Source organism: Monodon monoceros, unplaced genomic scaffold (genome assembly GCF_005190385.1).
Source record: "Monodon monoceros isolate NGI ecotype Baffin Bay Population unplaced genomic scaffold, NGI_Narwhal_1 Super_Scaffold_10, whole genome shotgun sequence".
Classification (NCBI taxonomy): Eukaryota; Metazoa; Chordata; class Mammalia; order Artiodactyla; family Monodontidae; genus Monodon; species Monodon monoceros.
In genome coordinates this window covers 19,174,565-19,189,688 of record NW_021703766.1, presented here as the reverse complement: position 1 = coordinate 19,189,688, position 15,124 = coordinate 19,174,565, and the positions used below count along the sequence as shown (strand labels likewise).

The 15,124-nt window shown below is 40.1% G+C and overlaps 1 protein-coding gene across 2 annotated transcripts in view; it reads left to right on the top strand.

The window, feature by feature from the left end:
- Window positions 1-6,814, top strand: part of CBFB (core-binding factor subunit beta) — a 59,826-nt gene extending 53,012 nt beyond the window's left edge. For both annotated transcript variants that reach the window (XM_029205891.1, XM_029205901.1), the window contains exon 6: window positions 4,447-6,814. In XM_029205891.1, the coding sequence (XP_029061724.1) occupies window positions 4,447-4,515 (69 nt within the window). In that variant the 3' untranslated portion in view covers window positions 4,516-6,814. The remainder of the gene's footprint in view (window positions 1-4,446) is intronic.
- Window positions 6,815-15,124: the final 8,310 nt, after the last annotated feature.

Below are 15,124 nucleotides of genomic sequence, written 5' to 3'. Positions count from 1 at the left end.
AGATGTCAGAATTTGCTGTTGGGTGTGAGAGATGTTAAGGGGTTTTTGCCCTAAATAATAACTGGTAAAATGGAGTAGCCTTTATCTAACATAGGAAAACTGTTGCTGAGGGAACTAGCTTCTGTATACAAACAGACGTTTGTGCTTGACTGACGTTTGTAGTCACTAGAAAACACTTATAGAAGAAAGATGCATTGGAATTTGTGAAAGAGACTGAAAGTAAATACTATGTGTGGATCAAAGGGGGGCACTATGTTCTTTTAAAACTTTATATTAGTAGAGAGTGTCATGCACAGTATGTTAGTTCTTAGATGTTCTCTATTAAGTAATTTGCCATCGTTTAAACAGAAATGTTTATTCTACAGTGAAACTTGAAATCCTCAATGTTTATGATTGTCAAGCCTCTTAGTTGTTAAGTATTGTTGTAAAGATACTTCTCAATATATAAGTGCACCAAAGATTCTAATATACTTCCGTTTTTGCTTTTGAGACAATACTTTATCCATAGTAATTCTGAATTTTATTTCTTGAGATAGAGATTCCTAGTTAAAATCCAGTTGGCAGAGATGGAATTCATTGAGACATGAAATTCAGTATTACATTTTTCAGTCACATAATTTATAGGCCATATACTTCTGTGTGACTCAGTTTCTTTATCTGTAAAATGGATAAACAATAGCACCTATGTTATAGGTAATTGGCAGGGATTAAATTGGTTCGTCCATGGAAATTGCTTAGAACAGTGCCCAGCATATAGTTGGTGCACAATAAATGTCAGCTATTTTTTTTAATTTTTATTTATTCATTTATATATATTTTATTGAAGTATAGTTGATTTTTTTGCTATTATTGGTGTTAAATTTATTTTTTAAATGTCTTAATATAAAATACAACTTGTTTATTGGAAAAAATAACATTTGGTAACTATCAGTTCCCTAATCTGGTATTGGAATTCCTTTGTTAACTTTTTTTTTTTCTGGTTGTCTCACAATAATTTTTTTTTATTGGAGTATAATTGCTTTACAATGTTGCGTTAATTTCTGCTGCACAGCAAAGTAAATCAACCATGTGCATACACACATCCCCTCCCTCCTGTACCTCCTTTCCCCCCACCATGCCACCCAACTAGGCCATCACAGAGCACCAAGCTGAGCTCCCTGTGCTATACAGCAGGTTCCCAGCAGCTATCTGTTTTACACCTGGTAGTGTATTTATATAGTCAAACCTAATCTCCCAATTCATCCCACCCTCCCCTTCCCACCCTGTGTCCACACGTCTGTTCTCTACATCTGCCTCTCTATTCCTGCCCTGCAAATAGGTTCATCTGTACCATTTTTCTAGATTCCACATATATGCATTAATATATGATATTTGTTTTTCTCTTTCTGTCTTGCTTCACTCTGTATGACAGACCCTAGGTCCATCCACATCTCTACAAATGACCCAATTTCATTTCTTTTTATGGCTGAGTAATATTCCATTGTATATATGTACCACATCTTCTTTATCCATTCATCTTTTGGTGGACATTTAGTTTGTTTCCATGTCCTGGCTATTATAAATAGTGCTGCAATGAACATCGGGGTATATGTGTCTTTTTTTTTTTTTTTTTTGGCTGTGATGGGTCCTGGTTGCTCACGCGGGCTTTCTCTAGTGTGGTGAGCAAGGGCTACTCTTTGTTGCGGTATGCGGTGTGCGGGCTTCTCATTGCAGTGGCTTCTCTTGTTGCGGAGCACAGGCTCTAGGCGTGCGGGCTTCAGTAGTTGTGGCACGCAAGCTCAGTAGTTGTGGCCCGCGGGCTCTAGAGCACAGGCTCAGTAGTTGTGGCGCATGGGCTTAGTTGCTACACAGCATGTGGGATCTTCCCAGACCAGGGCTCGAACCCATGTCCCCTGCATGGGCAGGCAGATTCTTAACCACTGCGCCACCAGGGAAGCCCTATATGTGTCTTTTTGAATTATGGTTTTCTCTGGGTATATGCCCAGTAGTGGGATTGCTGGGTCATATGGTAATTCTATTTTTAGCTTTTTAAGGAACCAACATACTGTTCTCCACAGTGGCTGTATCAATTTACATTCCCACAAACAGTGCAAGAGGGTTCCCTTTTCTCTGCAACCTCTCTAGCATTTATTGTTTGTAGATTTTCTGATGATGGCCATTCTGACTGGTGTGAGGTGATACCTCATTGTAGTTTTGATTTGCATTTCTCTAATAATTAGTGCTGGTGAGCATCTTTTCATTGTTTCTTGGCCATCTGTATGTCTTCTTTGCTGAAATGTCTGGTTAGGTCTTCTGCCCATTTTTTGATTGGGTTGTTTGTTTTTTTGATATTGAGATACATGAGCTGTTTATATATTTTGGAGATTAATCCTTTGTTCATTGATTCGTTTGCAAATATTTTCTCCCATTCTGTGGATTGTCTTTTGTCGTTTATGGTTTCCTTTGCTGTTCAAAAGCTTTTAAGTTTAATTAGGTCCCATTCACTTATTTTTGTTTTTATTTTCATTACACTAGGCAGTGGGTCATAAAAGATCTTGCTGTGATTTATGTCAAAGGGTGTTTTTTCCTATGTTTTCCTCTAAGAGTTTTAGTGTCTGGCCTTACATTTAGGACTTTAATCCATTTTGAGTTTATTTTTGTGTATGGTGTTAGAGAGTGTTCTAATTTCCTCAAAATACTAGCAAACAGAATCCAACAACACATTAAAAAGATCATACAACATGATCAAGTGGGATTTATCCCAGGGATGCAAGGATTCTTCAATATTCACAAAACAATCAATGTGATACACCATATTAACAAATTAAAGAATAAAAACCATATGATCATCTCAATAGATGCAGAAAAAGCTTTTGACAAAATTCAACACCTATTTATGATAAAAATTCTCCAGAAAGTGGGCATAGAGGGAACGTACCTCAACATAATACAGGCCATAGATGACAAACCCACAGCAAACATCATTCTCAATGGTGAAAAGCTGAAAGCTTTTCCTCTAAAATCAGGAACAAGACAAGGATATCCACTCTCACCACTGTTATTCAACATAGTATTGGAAGTCCTAGCCACAGCAGTCAGAGAAGAAAAAGAAGTAAAAGGAATACAAATTGGAAAAGAGGAAATAAAACTGTCACTGTTTGCTAATGACATGATACTATACATAGAAAATCCTAAAGATGCCACCAGAAAACTACTAGAACTAATCAATGAATTTGGTAAGGTTGCAGGATACAAAATTAATGCACAGAAATCTCTGGCATTCCTATACACTAATAACAAAAGATCAGAAAGAAATTAAGGAAACAATCCCATTTACCATCACAACGAAAGGAATAAAATACCTAGGAATAAACCTACCTGAGGAGGCAAAAGACCTGTACTCAGAAAACTATAAAACACTGATGAAAGAAATCAGAGATGGCATAAACAGGTGGAGAAATATACCATGCTCCTGGATTGGAAGAATCAATATTGTGAAAATGACTATACTACCCAAAGCAATCTACAGGTTCAGTGCAATCCCTATCAAATTACCAATGGCATATTCCACAGAATTAGAACAAAAAAATTATACAATTTATATGGAAACACAAAAGACCCCAAATAGCCAAAGCAATCTTGAGAAAGAAAAATGGAGCTGGAGGAATCAGGCTCCCCAGCTTCAGACTATACCACAAAGCTGCAGTAATCAAGACAATATATGGTACTGGCACAAAACCAGAAATATAGATCAATGGTACAGGTAAGAAAGCCCAGAGGTAAACCCACACACCTGTGGTCACCTGTCTATGACAGAGGAGGCAAGAATATACAATGGAGACAAGACAGCCTCTTCAATAAATGGTGCTGGGAAAACCGGACAAGTACATGCAGAAGTATAGTTGATTTACAATGTTGTGTTAATTTCAGGTGTGCAGCACAGTGATTCAGATATATATATAGATAGACAGATAGATATAGATATATATATAGATATATATGTATACTTTTCCCTTATAGGTTATTACAAAATACTGAGTATAGTTCCCTGTGCTATACAGTAGGTTCTTGTTTATCTATTTTATATATAGTAGTGTGTAAAATGTCAGCTAGTATTAAAAGGGAAAATGGGAAAGTTTGCTTCTAAGGTGATTGGATCATGTGTTCAAGTTAAACCCTTTATTCCCAAAGCTATAAATGTAGGTTCGTTGCTCTTTTATCCACAGTACATATTTTGATAATGCTCTTTTGAATATAATGAGATTTTTTATTCTTGGATTTTAAGGAAACTTTAACACAATATTTCATACATAATCTAAATTGTTCTTTTTCTTCTTACATGTGGAGATACTGGCTGAAAATTTTTTTAGTTGCAAACTTTTCTTATGTGCTACTGTAACATTTATTTATTAGCACTTTGATTTTCAAAACATGTTTTAACCCTAAATTATGATTTTGTCATTGCAGGCAAGAAGACAACAAGACCCTAGTCCTGGATCCAGTTTAGGTGGTGGTGATGACCTCAAACTTCGCTAATTAGTGGCACAAAAGATGTGCCCCCCCCATCTTTACATATTCATTTCTAGTCGGCAGAAATAATTGACCAGAAACTGTGATAACTGGAGGTACTACGGTCTATTTCTCAACCTTAGGCAGTAACAAGACATCACAACTGCCATGGTTTTGCACTATGATACAATACCTGCATTTCTAATTTTGTATGCATGTAGCCAGTAATTATTTGAAATTTTCTTCTATGCAAGCTTACCTTGTTGACATTATTTTAGTGAGTTGAAACTATCCACTTGTAAAGCTCTTTTTTTCCACCATTTTAATTTAAAAGTTCATGTCATTTTAGAACAGGTCAAGAAATTAAAATTTTTATCAGAGGGTTTTTTTCCCCTAATCAGTTGCTCTATTTTTTTTTTTATTTTAGATGTGTTGGTTATACAGCTTCATTTTAGATAAATGTTCTTGGTTTTTTTGTTTTGTTTCCTTCTGTGTTTTTATAGTCTATGGCATTTTAAAACTGCTGATGGTTTGCATTATTTACAAGCTAAAAACCTAGTAGCATAGAGCTGTCTGCCACACCTTCTAACACAAAGTTTACAGTTGTTAAAGTTGCAGTATCCTTTTAAATGTTGATAATCAGCTCCTTTTCTTTCCTTTTTAAACATAAATTTTAATTGGTATTAACTCTGGTCTGCCCCAGATCTGTTTTAGATTCTGTTCTGTATTCATGAGTTTGTGTGGAGATATTCTCCATATATGATAATATTCTACTGAAATGCCTAAAGAAGTCACAGGCTGGCTTCTGTTTTATTCAGGGATTTTTTTTTTTTTAAAGTCAATCAGAAAAGGGATACTGGAGCTTCTTCATGTATGTAACAGCATATTAAACTGGAGACAGTGATGAATCAGCTACAAAGGTAATGTTGTATTAAAATCATGTTTAAGATAGCTGCTTTTATGTGTATTTTATAATGCATGCTTTTGTAAAAACAATTCTAGGTGATGAAAGATTAGTCTTAGAGAGAAAATGTACATCTGTGCAGAGGATACATTTTCTTCCATTAATTATTCTGGAAAAAAATTCACAGGTTATATATATGGTATTTTCCAAAAGGACTATTAATAGAACCTTTTGAGATGAATTAGTATAAGAATATTTTTAAAATAGGCTCACTATCAAATTGATTGCAACTTTTTTTTTTTTTAATACAAGACTGGAAAAAAGTGCTAAGTCATTTGGTACCTCCTTACAAATATTTTTCATGGTCATTTTTGGTCATAATTAAGTGTTACTACATTTCTGAATTTTTGCAAAAATGTATTTTATCAAAATAGAATGGCATTATTTTAAAGAGTTTGAAAAACTGACATGGTCAATTCAGAAAATGAACTGAAGTCTGAATAAGGTCATTGCATTTAAAACATATATGTATACTTGACTGATAAGGGAGGTGTGACTTTCATTGTATATAGGTCTTATAATTCATAAACATATCCTGTATCTCAGAATAAAAATATTTGTTATATATTTGAAGTCATGCATGGTAAAGGAGTGTGTTTAAATTGTTATAAACAATAATGCATCATAAAAGACCATGCTGATCTTGTGTAACTAAGTACTATGAATGAATTTGGTTGGTATTTGGTGTTGTGCAGCTCACATGTTTACACACTCAGTGCCCTAATTTTCCCTGAGGGAATCACCTTTTAAGTGGTCCTTAAAGTGCTGTTTTAAGGTTACTTTATCACAGAGCTCCTTGGTTTTTGACTTCTGCACTTAAATTTTTTCTTTTCTAATAACATGATGATGGCACATTTTTCTCTATTGTTTCTAGCTAAGGGCTTTCAGTCCACCAGTAACTAAGATCAAATGTTACTAAATGTTCATGTTGCCATCCTTCTGTACATACTGTCATTTAGCATTGTGCTGCTTCCATCTGTCTTAATGCTGGCATTAAGATCATGAGCCCTTTTTCTTCCAAAGGTGCAGGCTTTGAAAACTGCTTTTTTTTAAGTTATTGGTACAATTTGATATTTTTCCATAATCTATATTTAAACACAATTACATCATTGCATCATCTTTTCTAAATTCATCCTCATTAAAACTTGCCTTAAGCTACCAGATTGCTTTTGCCACCATTAGCCATATTGTGTGTTTGTATGTTTAATTTACTTTCACAATAAACTTCTGTGTAGTGAACTTCTGGGTTTTGGCTCTTTATTAACATAATCCAACAGTTTCTGTTCTGGTGTTCATTATGACATAAAAATTTATTTTGTTTCTGAGCTGTTCTTGCATTCTGCTTTTTAACCTTAAAATAAAAACCACCAGCAACAGCAGTGGCATCTAGTGGTCATTTCTGTTAATTCCAAAGAAAATCTTTAATGTATATAACACAAAGAATACTAATTTCCCAGTGTGTATTATAGTTTTCAAAAAATCTGCCTTGATTTACCCATCCTATGAGGTATGACTATAGAGTAGTGACCTTGGAGGGAAGGAAGAATTCCAAAAATTACACATCCAAATAACTACCATCTTTCAAACTATTCATTTTAGGAATATACACTCAATTTGATTGTGCTGGTGTCATTTCAGACATTCTTAGGACTTTGCTTGGCATTTTCCTACATCAGAAAATTAAGCCTTTTACTCTAGAAGTATGTCCTAAGCTTGATCCATAAGGAAAAATTTACTTATTCACTACCAGACTTATTGCAAATAACAAATACCTTTAAATGCTGAATTGGTACCATGAAGCAAAATTCCAAAGAATAAGATTCATACTCTGAGGGTTAATTTCAAAAATTATTTGACCAGTAGCATCATGGTTTCAATAAGTATATCACCTCTAGAAACAGGTATTTGGATATGTTAGTTTGGGGCTACCTGGAAAAAGAAATCTCTTACTTGATGTATGCCTCATTTGGCACTGGGGAGCTTTTTCAAGCTATAAGCCATTGTGTGGATTATCCATTGCTACATAATACATTGCCCCCAAATTTAGCAGCTTAAAACAGTAAACATCATCCCACAGTTTCTGTGGGTCAGAAATCTGGAAGAAGCTAAGCCCAGTGGTCTGATCCAGGGTCTCTCCTGAAGTTAGAGTCAGATTGTCAACCTGAGCTATCGTCATCTCAAGGCTTACTTGTGGCTGAAGGATCCCCTTCCAAGCCCACTCATGTGGCCATTGACTGGCCTCAGTTTCTCACAGGCCATTGGGTGTAAGCCCTTGATTCCTAGGTGCTGGGGATGAAGAAGTCCTTCCTTGGCACGTGGGTGTCTCCATAGGGCAGCTCATGACTTGGCAGCTGGCTTTCCCAGAGCAAGTGATCCAAGGAAGAGTGCATGCCTAAGATGAAAGCCACATCTTTTTTTTTTTTTTTTGGCTGCGTTGGGTCTTTGTTGCTGCATGCGGACTTCCTCTAGTTGTGACGAGCGGGGCTTCTCTGTTGTGGTGCGCGGGCTTCTCATTGCAGTAGCTTCTCTTGTTTCGGAACTCGGGCTCTAGGCGCACGGGCTTCAGTAGTTGCGGCACGTGGACTCAGTAGTTGTGGCTCGCAGGCTCTAGAGTGCAGACTCAGTAGTCATGGCACACGGGCTTAGTTGCTCCGTGGCATGTGGGATCTTCCTGGACCAGGGCTCTAACCCGTGTCCCCTGCATTGGCAGGCGGATTCCTAACCACTGCGCCACCAGGGAAGTCCAAAGCCACATCTTAATAACCTAATCTTGGGCTGCCATATTTCATTATGTTAGAAGTGAGTTGCTGGGTTAGGCCCACAGTGAAAGGGAGGAGTTATTAAGCTTCATCTTGAAGGGAGGAGGTGTCAAAGAGTTTATGGACATATTTTTAAAACCACCACAGCCATTTTGCCATATTTATATATGTAACTGAGTACTTATAAGACAACACTGGAGGACTTCCCTGGCAGTGCATTTGTTAGGACTCAGCGCTTCCAATGCAGGGGGTGCGGGCTCGATCCCTGATCAGGGATCTAAGATCCCACAGGCTGTGTGGCACACCCAAAAAAAAACAACAACAACATTGGCGTTTTGATCTCCCAAACATTCTTTAAAGGTAAGATTTCAGTCACTTGCAGGCATATTTCAAGGCGTGATTCTCCTGGTAGCATCAATTCCCTTTCCTGCATCACCACCATATATACGGATATGGCATTTCAAAGATGTTCCGAGTCTCGAAAATTACAATTTGTAGAGTAGAATCACGGGTGGAAATGGCAGTTTAGTTCGTTTAAATACAAGATAACTCTAAAAGTCACTGTATTAGTCAATTCTCAGCTTTTGGCCAGAATAAGCAACTTAAAGTCATTATTGGCCTTTTTCAGGTTTCAGAAACATTTGAAAATGTGAGAAGATAAGATACAGGGAGAAATTTTTTGTTAGAGAAATCATGTATATCCATGTATGGTAGGTACTAGCCATGTGTGGCTGTCGAGCACTTGAAATGTGGCTAGTAAAACCAAGAAACTGAATTTATGTTTTAATTTAAAAACTGAGGCAGTGTTAAATATTTTTCTGTTAAAACTTTGTTTTGGGAGGACTACATTCCATGTTAGCCTTTGAAAATTTTGTGTCCAGGTTGAGATGCACTGTTAGTGTAAAATACTAAATATCAAAATCTAATACAAAAGAAAAAAAAGATTTAATTTTTAATTTTGCTTACATGTTAAAATATTTTTATATACTGGGTTATATTGGGTTAAATAAAATACATTAAAATTAACTACCTTTTTCCTTTTTAATGTGGCTAGTAGAAAATTTTAAATTGCATGTATTGGCTTACATCAATATTAGGATTGTAAGTGGGCAAAGGACAGATCATACAACTAAAAGGAAAAATGTTAAAAAGAAATATTGAGGCTTACTATCACTGTTTAAAAAAAGAGATTAAAACAAAGTATGATTATTTTACCTCCTAGGATCATTTAGGGGAAAAAATGTATATATCCAGTGCCCTAAAGAGACACTGTCTCTGCCCTCACGGAACCTACAATCTGGCTCAAAACCTAAACAAAAGCAATATTGTTTAAAGTTGTACTGGAAGTTGTGGCTGTTACGGGGCACATCTAACTTGGTCTGGGTGCTCAAGAAAAGCCTTCCTTGAGACATCTGAGCTGACATCTGAAAGATGGCAGACATTATTACAGCATTGAGAAGATGACGAAAGTATTACAGGTAACATGGCAAGTTTGAGAAACTAGGCGCAGTTGAGTACGACTGGACCATGGAGTGGAGGGGGCGCTGCCGCAGTGAGACAAACCTGAAAGGGTCAACAGGGGCCTGGATGAGGGTCACAAGCAGTGCTGGATGGGCTTTTCCAGCCATGTTAAAGTGTCTGGACAATTCCCTAGGGCAAGCAGGAAGCCACTGAGCGGTTGGGAGTTTGAGGGAATGGGTGGTTGATAAAGCTCGTTTTGGTTGATAGAACAAGACTAGAAGCAGCAAGTCAGTCCCACTGATCATATGGTGACCCAGTAGGGAGATTAAGGGTAGTTTAGTGGTCATGGAAACACTTCAAGCTGGAGAAAAAAGTACAGGAGACATAACTGGCAATTTTCCCCCATTTCTCTTATCTGGATAGGCTGGTTGTGTTGCCTAAAGCCCCCCAAATTTTATTGGCTTAAAGACTTATCTCTTATTTGTTAAATACCCATCAGTGATTGACCTAGGCTGACAGAGCCATCACTGGAACATTGCCAGCCATGTGACAGAGCCAAGAAAATAGTGTGATGAAAGAGGCACTGACTTTTAAAACTGTCACCTGAAATTGACACATGAGACTTCTGTTTACATTTCATTGGACCTAGCAAATCACAAGGCCATGCCCAGCTGCATCTGGGCAGAAAACCACAATCCTACCTTTTGCCCAGGAAAGAGAATATTTGTGAATAGCTCCAATGACTATCACAGGCCACCCTTCGAATTATTAAATATTTAATTTTACTCTCTTGCCCTCAACAAAATATATCTACCATGGGAGACAACCTAAAAGTCCCAGCTGATCAGGTATTGAACTAAAATTCTGTGATATGTGGTTATCTGCCCACGCAGCCAATATACAGTGGTGAAATAGGGACAGGAAAACTGCAGGAAACACTTCCATTCAGAAAGGGAAGAATCAAGTCATTGGTCTTTTATGAAATGACAGTTATGAAATGTCATTAGGGAGAACATTTGAAGGCCCCCTACTCTGAGAGGGGAGTGTTCTTTGTAAGACTGATTGGGAGAGACTCCCCAATTCATCGCTTTCCATGACCCATGGCCCCATCCCTGGTTTTTTGTTTTTTGTTTTTTACCTTGATAAATACAAGCAATTAGTAATCATGGTACTAAGATTCTGCTTTCCAAGCTCTTCAGCTAGGGCTTCAGACTTGGTACATTTCCTGCCTCCTAAATTACCACATGTGACAGTTTTAACAAAAGGATTAGCATCCTTCCAGCCTCCAGTGTCAGTTCCCCCAGCTACTTTCCTATCTTGACACCACCATCCATCCAGCTACCCAAAGCTGGAAACTTGTGGGGGTTTTTTGTTGTTGTTTTTTTTTTTGCGGTACGCGGGCCTCTCACCACTGCGGCCTCCCCTGTTGCGGAGCACAGGCAGAGCACAGGCTCCGGACGCGCAGGCCCAGTGGCTATGGCCCACGAGCCCAGCCGCTCTGCGGCATGTGGGATCCTCCCGGACCAGGGCACGAACCCGCGCCCCCTGCATCGGCAGGCGGACCCCCAAACACTGTGCCACCAGGGAAGCCCTGGAAACCTGTGTTTTTATCCCTGACTCTTTTTCTCTGTCATTGTCTACATCCAATCTGTAGATCCTGCCAGTGGATTCCATCAGTTCTCTGTCAGTACTAGATTTTTTTTTTTTAATTAACAGCTCTGTAGGTTTTTTAAAAAACAATTCATTTAAAAAATTTTTTTATTATTTATTTCTTTTTTTGGCCATGCTGCACGGCATGCAGGATCTTAGTTCCCCAACCAGGGATGAAACCCGTGCCCCTGGCAGTGGAAGTGTGGAGTCTTAACCACTGGACCACCAGGGAAGGCCTACTACTAGATTTTTTTTTTTTAATTTTTAGTTACACACAAAGCTTTTACCATAACTCAGACACTCTTATAATTGCAGTCCTCCTAACAAATCTGTGAAGTTATGGTCATTTTACAAATGAGGAAAACTAAGGCATGGAGAAATTAAGTAACTTGCCCAAGGCATAAAACTCTTAAAGGACAGAACTGGGATTCAAATTCCCAGTCCATGTACTTAATCACTCACTATACCCTGACCTGAGGCTGTCCCTGCCTATCTGACTTGGACCACCTCGATGACTACCTGTGCTCCCCTGAAGGTCTTAGCAGTTCACCAACATCCAGTTCAATATCTCTGAACATCCGCATCCTCTGTTCGGGGGAACAGCAGTTGCTGACATTCTCCCAAGTGGTCCTACTCCCCTGAGTACACCTCCTGCTTCTGCTCTGTGTATCAGGCTCTGGACTCTGGTCTCCTCCCAGACTACCATCCCAAAGCTGTCACTCCTACCCCTGACAAAAACCTGGATGGATCACACTTATGTCAATGGCTTGGGATAGCACAATGAGCTAATATAACCATTTGTTGTTGACTGACATTGTACACAGAAACCTGTCTTATCCCAGTAAGGAGATTCTTAGGGGCATCTCCAACCTTGTTCTTCCTCTTTCTTGGGTTTTCCAAACTAAAAATCCTTTTCACTGTTGATGAAAAAATTCATCAGTCGATTCAAGAAAGAAATAGAAAATTTTATTCAAGCCAGATTGAGGATTATAACGTGGGAACTGCCTCTCAGAAAGCCCTGAGAACTCTTCCACCCGTTAGAGGTCAAAGCACAGTTATATAAGTTTTTGAGACAGAGGGCTGTACAATAAATGACATACTATTGACAGTTTACACAATCCAGATCATGCATACCAGGTGAGTAGTGGGTCATGGGTCATCATGGCCCCTTACAAGATTAAGAAGAAAGGTTATCTCAAGGAGTTGTGACCCTTGATGAGATTAAGAAGGAATGTTATCTCCTAAGGAGGTCTGGTTAATGCAGGTGCATAACACACACTAAAGGGGAGGGAGGAGGCCCAAATTTTATGTTTAACTTTTTCTTGTCTTGCCATAAAATATGGATTTTATTTCATCATCACGTTGTTATCCATAGTGTGTGGCTTTCTCTTTCTCCTTCCTCTCTTATACCCTTCTTTGTCCACCGGAAATAAGTCCCTCCAAGTGTTTTTTAAATAGAAGAACCATTCCTAGTCTAGTTGGATTTGAGTTAAATTCAGACATTCCAAATTGACTAAGATTACTCCCCACCAACCTTATGTTTTTCTCCAGGCCAGCTGCCCAACAACACATCTTTAATGCTTGCCACACATTGTAAGAGGTAAATGTCCCCCTGATCACTGGCCTCTGCCTCTTTCCCTGTATTCGGTATTATTGATAATTTTTTGTTTATCTTTCAAGAAATGTTCTCCCTTTTATGGTATGGCCAATGTTCTATTTTATTTATTTATTTTTTTGGCCGCACCATGCGCACAGCATACAGAATCTTAGTTCCCTGACCAGGGATGGAACCCGTGCCCCCTGCAATGGAAGCATGGAGGAGTCTTAACCACTGGACTGCCAGGGAAGCCCTAAGGCCAATGTTTCTTTTATTTCTGATTTTACAGGAAAAAAATGGGTCATACTATACAATTTTGCACCTGGCTTTTTTCTCTTGGAGCTCCTTCCACATCAGCATATAGAGATATACTTCATTTTAAAAAATGGATCCTATTATACCTATATATCAGAGTTTAGTTAGCCACTTTCCTACTGGTGGACATCTCAGTGACTTAGTTCTATTATTTTGGCATAGGATTCTGCAAATGGACATCCTTCTCCGTATTTGTCTTTCAATATTTATTTATTTTGGCTGCACTGGGTCTTAGTTGTGGCATACGGGCTCTTAGTTGTGGCATGCAGACTTCTTAGTTGCCACATGCATGTGGGATCTAGTTCCCCAACCAGGGATCGAACCTGGGCCCCCTCCATCAGGAGCACAAAGTCTTACCCACTGGACCACCAGGTAAGTCCCTCCATGTTTGTCTGTTTTTGAAATTTATTTATTTATTTATTTATTTATTTATTTATTTATTTTTGGCTGCGCTGGGTCTTCTTTGCTGTGTGCTGGCTTTCTCTAGTTGCGCCGAGCGGGGCTACTCTTCATTGCGGTGCGCGGACTTCTCATTGCAGTGGCTTCTCGTCATGGAGCACCAGCTCTAGGTGCGAGGGCTTCAGTAGTTGTGGCTCGTGGGCTCAGTAGTTGTGGCACGTGGGCTCAGTAGTTGTGGCTAACGAGCTCTAGAGCACAGGCTCAGTAGTTGTGGCACACCAGCTTAGTTGCTCCGGGGCATGTGGGATCTTCCTGGACCAGGGATCAAACCCGTGTCCCCTGCATTGGCAGGCAGATTCTTAACCACTGCCAGTAGCAGTGGCCAAGTTTTGATAGAGCCTTCCATGTTACACTCCTATCAAGCCAGTTTAAGAATTTAGCATGTCACTCTCTCCCCTGCTGAAAACCTTTCTCCCGGGGCAATGTAATGCAAAGAATTTGAGTTCTACCGCCTAGGTCCACAAGGCCTTTAGCCAATCCGGGCCTCATTTTTTTTCCTGCCTGTAAAGTGAGATTATAACCAATCTTGCATCTCAGGGTGGTTGTGAGAATCCGGAGGCTGCATTCACCAAGGGTCAGCTCCAGAAGAAGCCTGGTTGTCTTTCAGTTTTAAAGTGTCCCAGGGCACGGGCCAATAGCTCAGGCTGAACAGGCTAAAAGACCCCCTACTCCCGACTTGTAAATGAGGCAACTGAGGCACAAAGAGTACAGGCGGTTTGGTCAAAACCACACAGCGTTGGCGGTAAAGCCGGCTCTGGCGGAGTCGGAGCTGCTGCCCTGGGGGCTGCGCACAGCTGAAGGTACTCAGCCAGGAGGTCGGGCTTAGCTCCTCCCCTCTACCCTAGTCCTCTCCCTCAACTGCCCCCCGCCCCGCCCCTACGCACAAGCTCGAGCCCACTCCTCGCTTGCTCTGAGTTCGACCCGAGCCCCAGGGGCCACAGCGAGAAGGAATCATTCCTGAACAACTAGAGGCAGCTGCGGCCGCTGTCAGTCTCGGCACCAACCGGGAGTGCCAGGGCGCTGGCGCGTCTTGGGCTTTGAGACTCCGTGTCCTCCCTCCCCGCTGGACCTCAGGTGGTGCGCCCTCGGAACTCGCCTTTTGCGCCCAGTGACTGTGAGTGGGCCGTACATGCAGAGACGGCAGACAGGTGCTGTACAGCCATGTCACATGCATGTATTGCGTGGTTCAGACATCCTTGTGTGAAACGTGTGCGGTGTGGTGTGCAGATGTAGAGGTTCACAGAGTACGGCGCTCCTCGTTCCAAGAGCGCCAGCACTCCGAGGCCTCTCTCTGCCTTCGCCCGGACTGTCGCAGCAGCCTATCCGGAGTTTGCGCCTGAGTGACTCCGCCTTAGCTCCTCCCCCGCGATTGAAATCCCGCCTTCGCCCCGCCTCTGCCACACTTTACGGCCCCGCACGCCACTTTTGCCG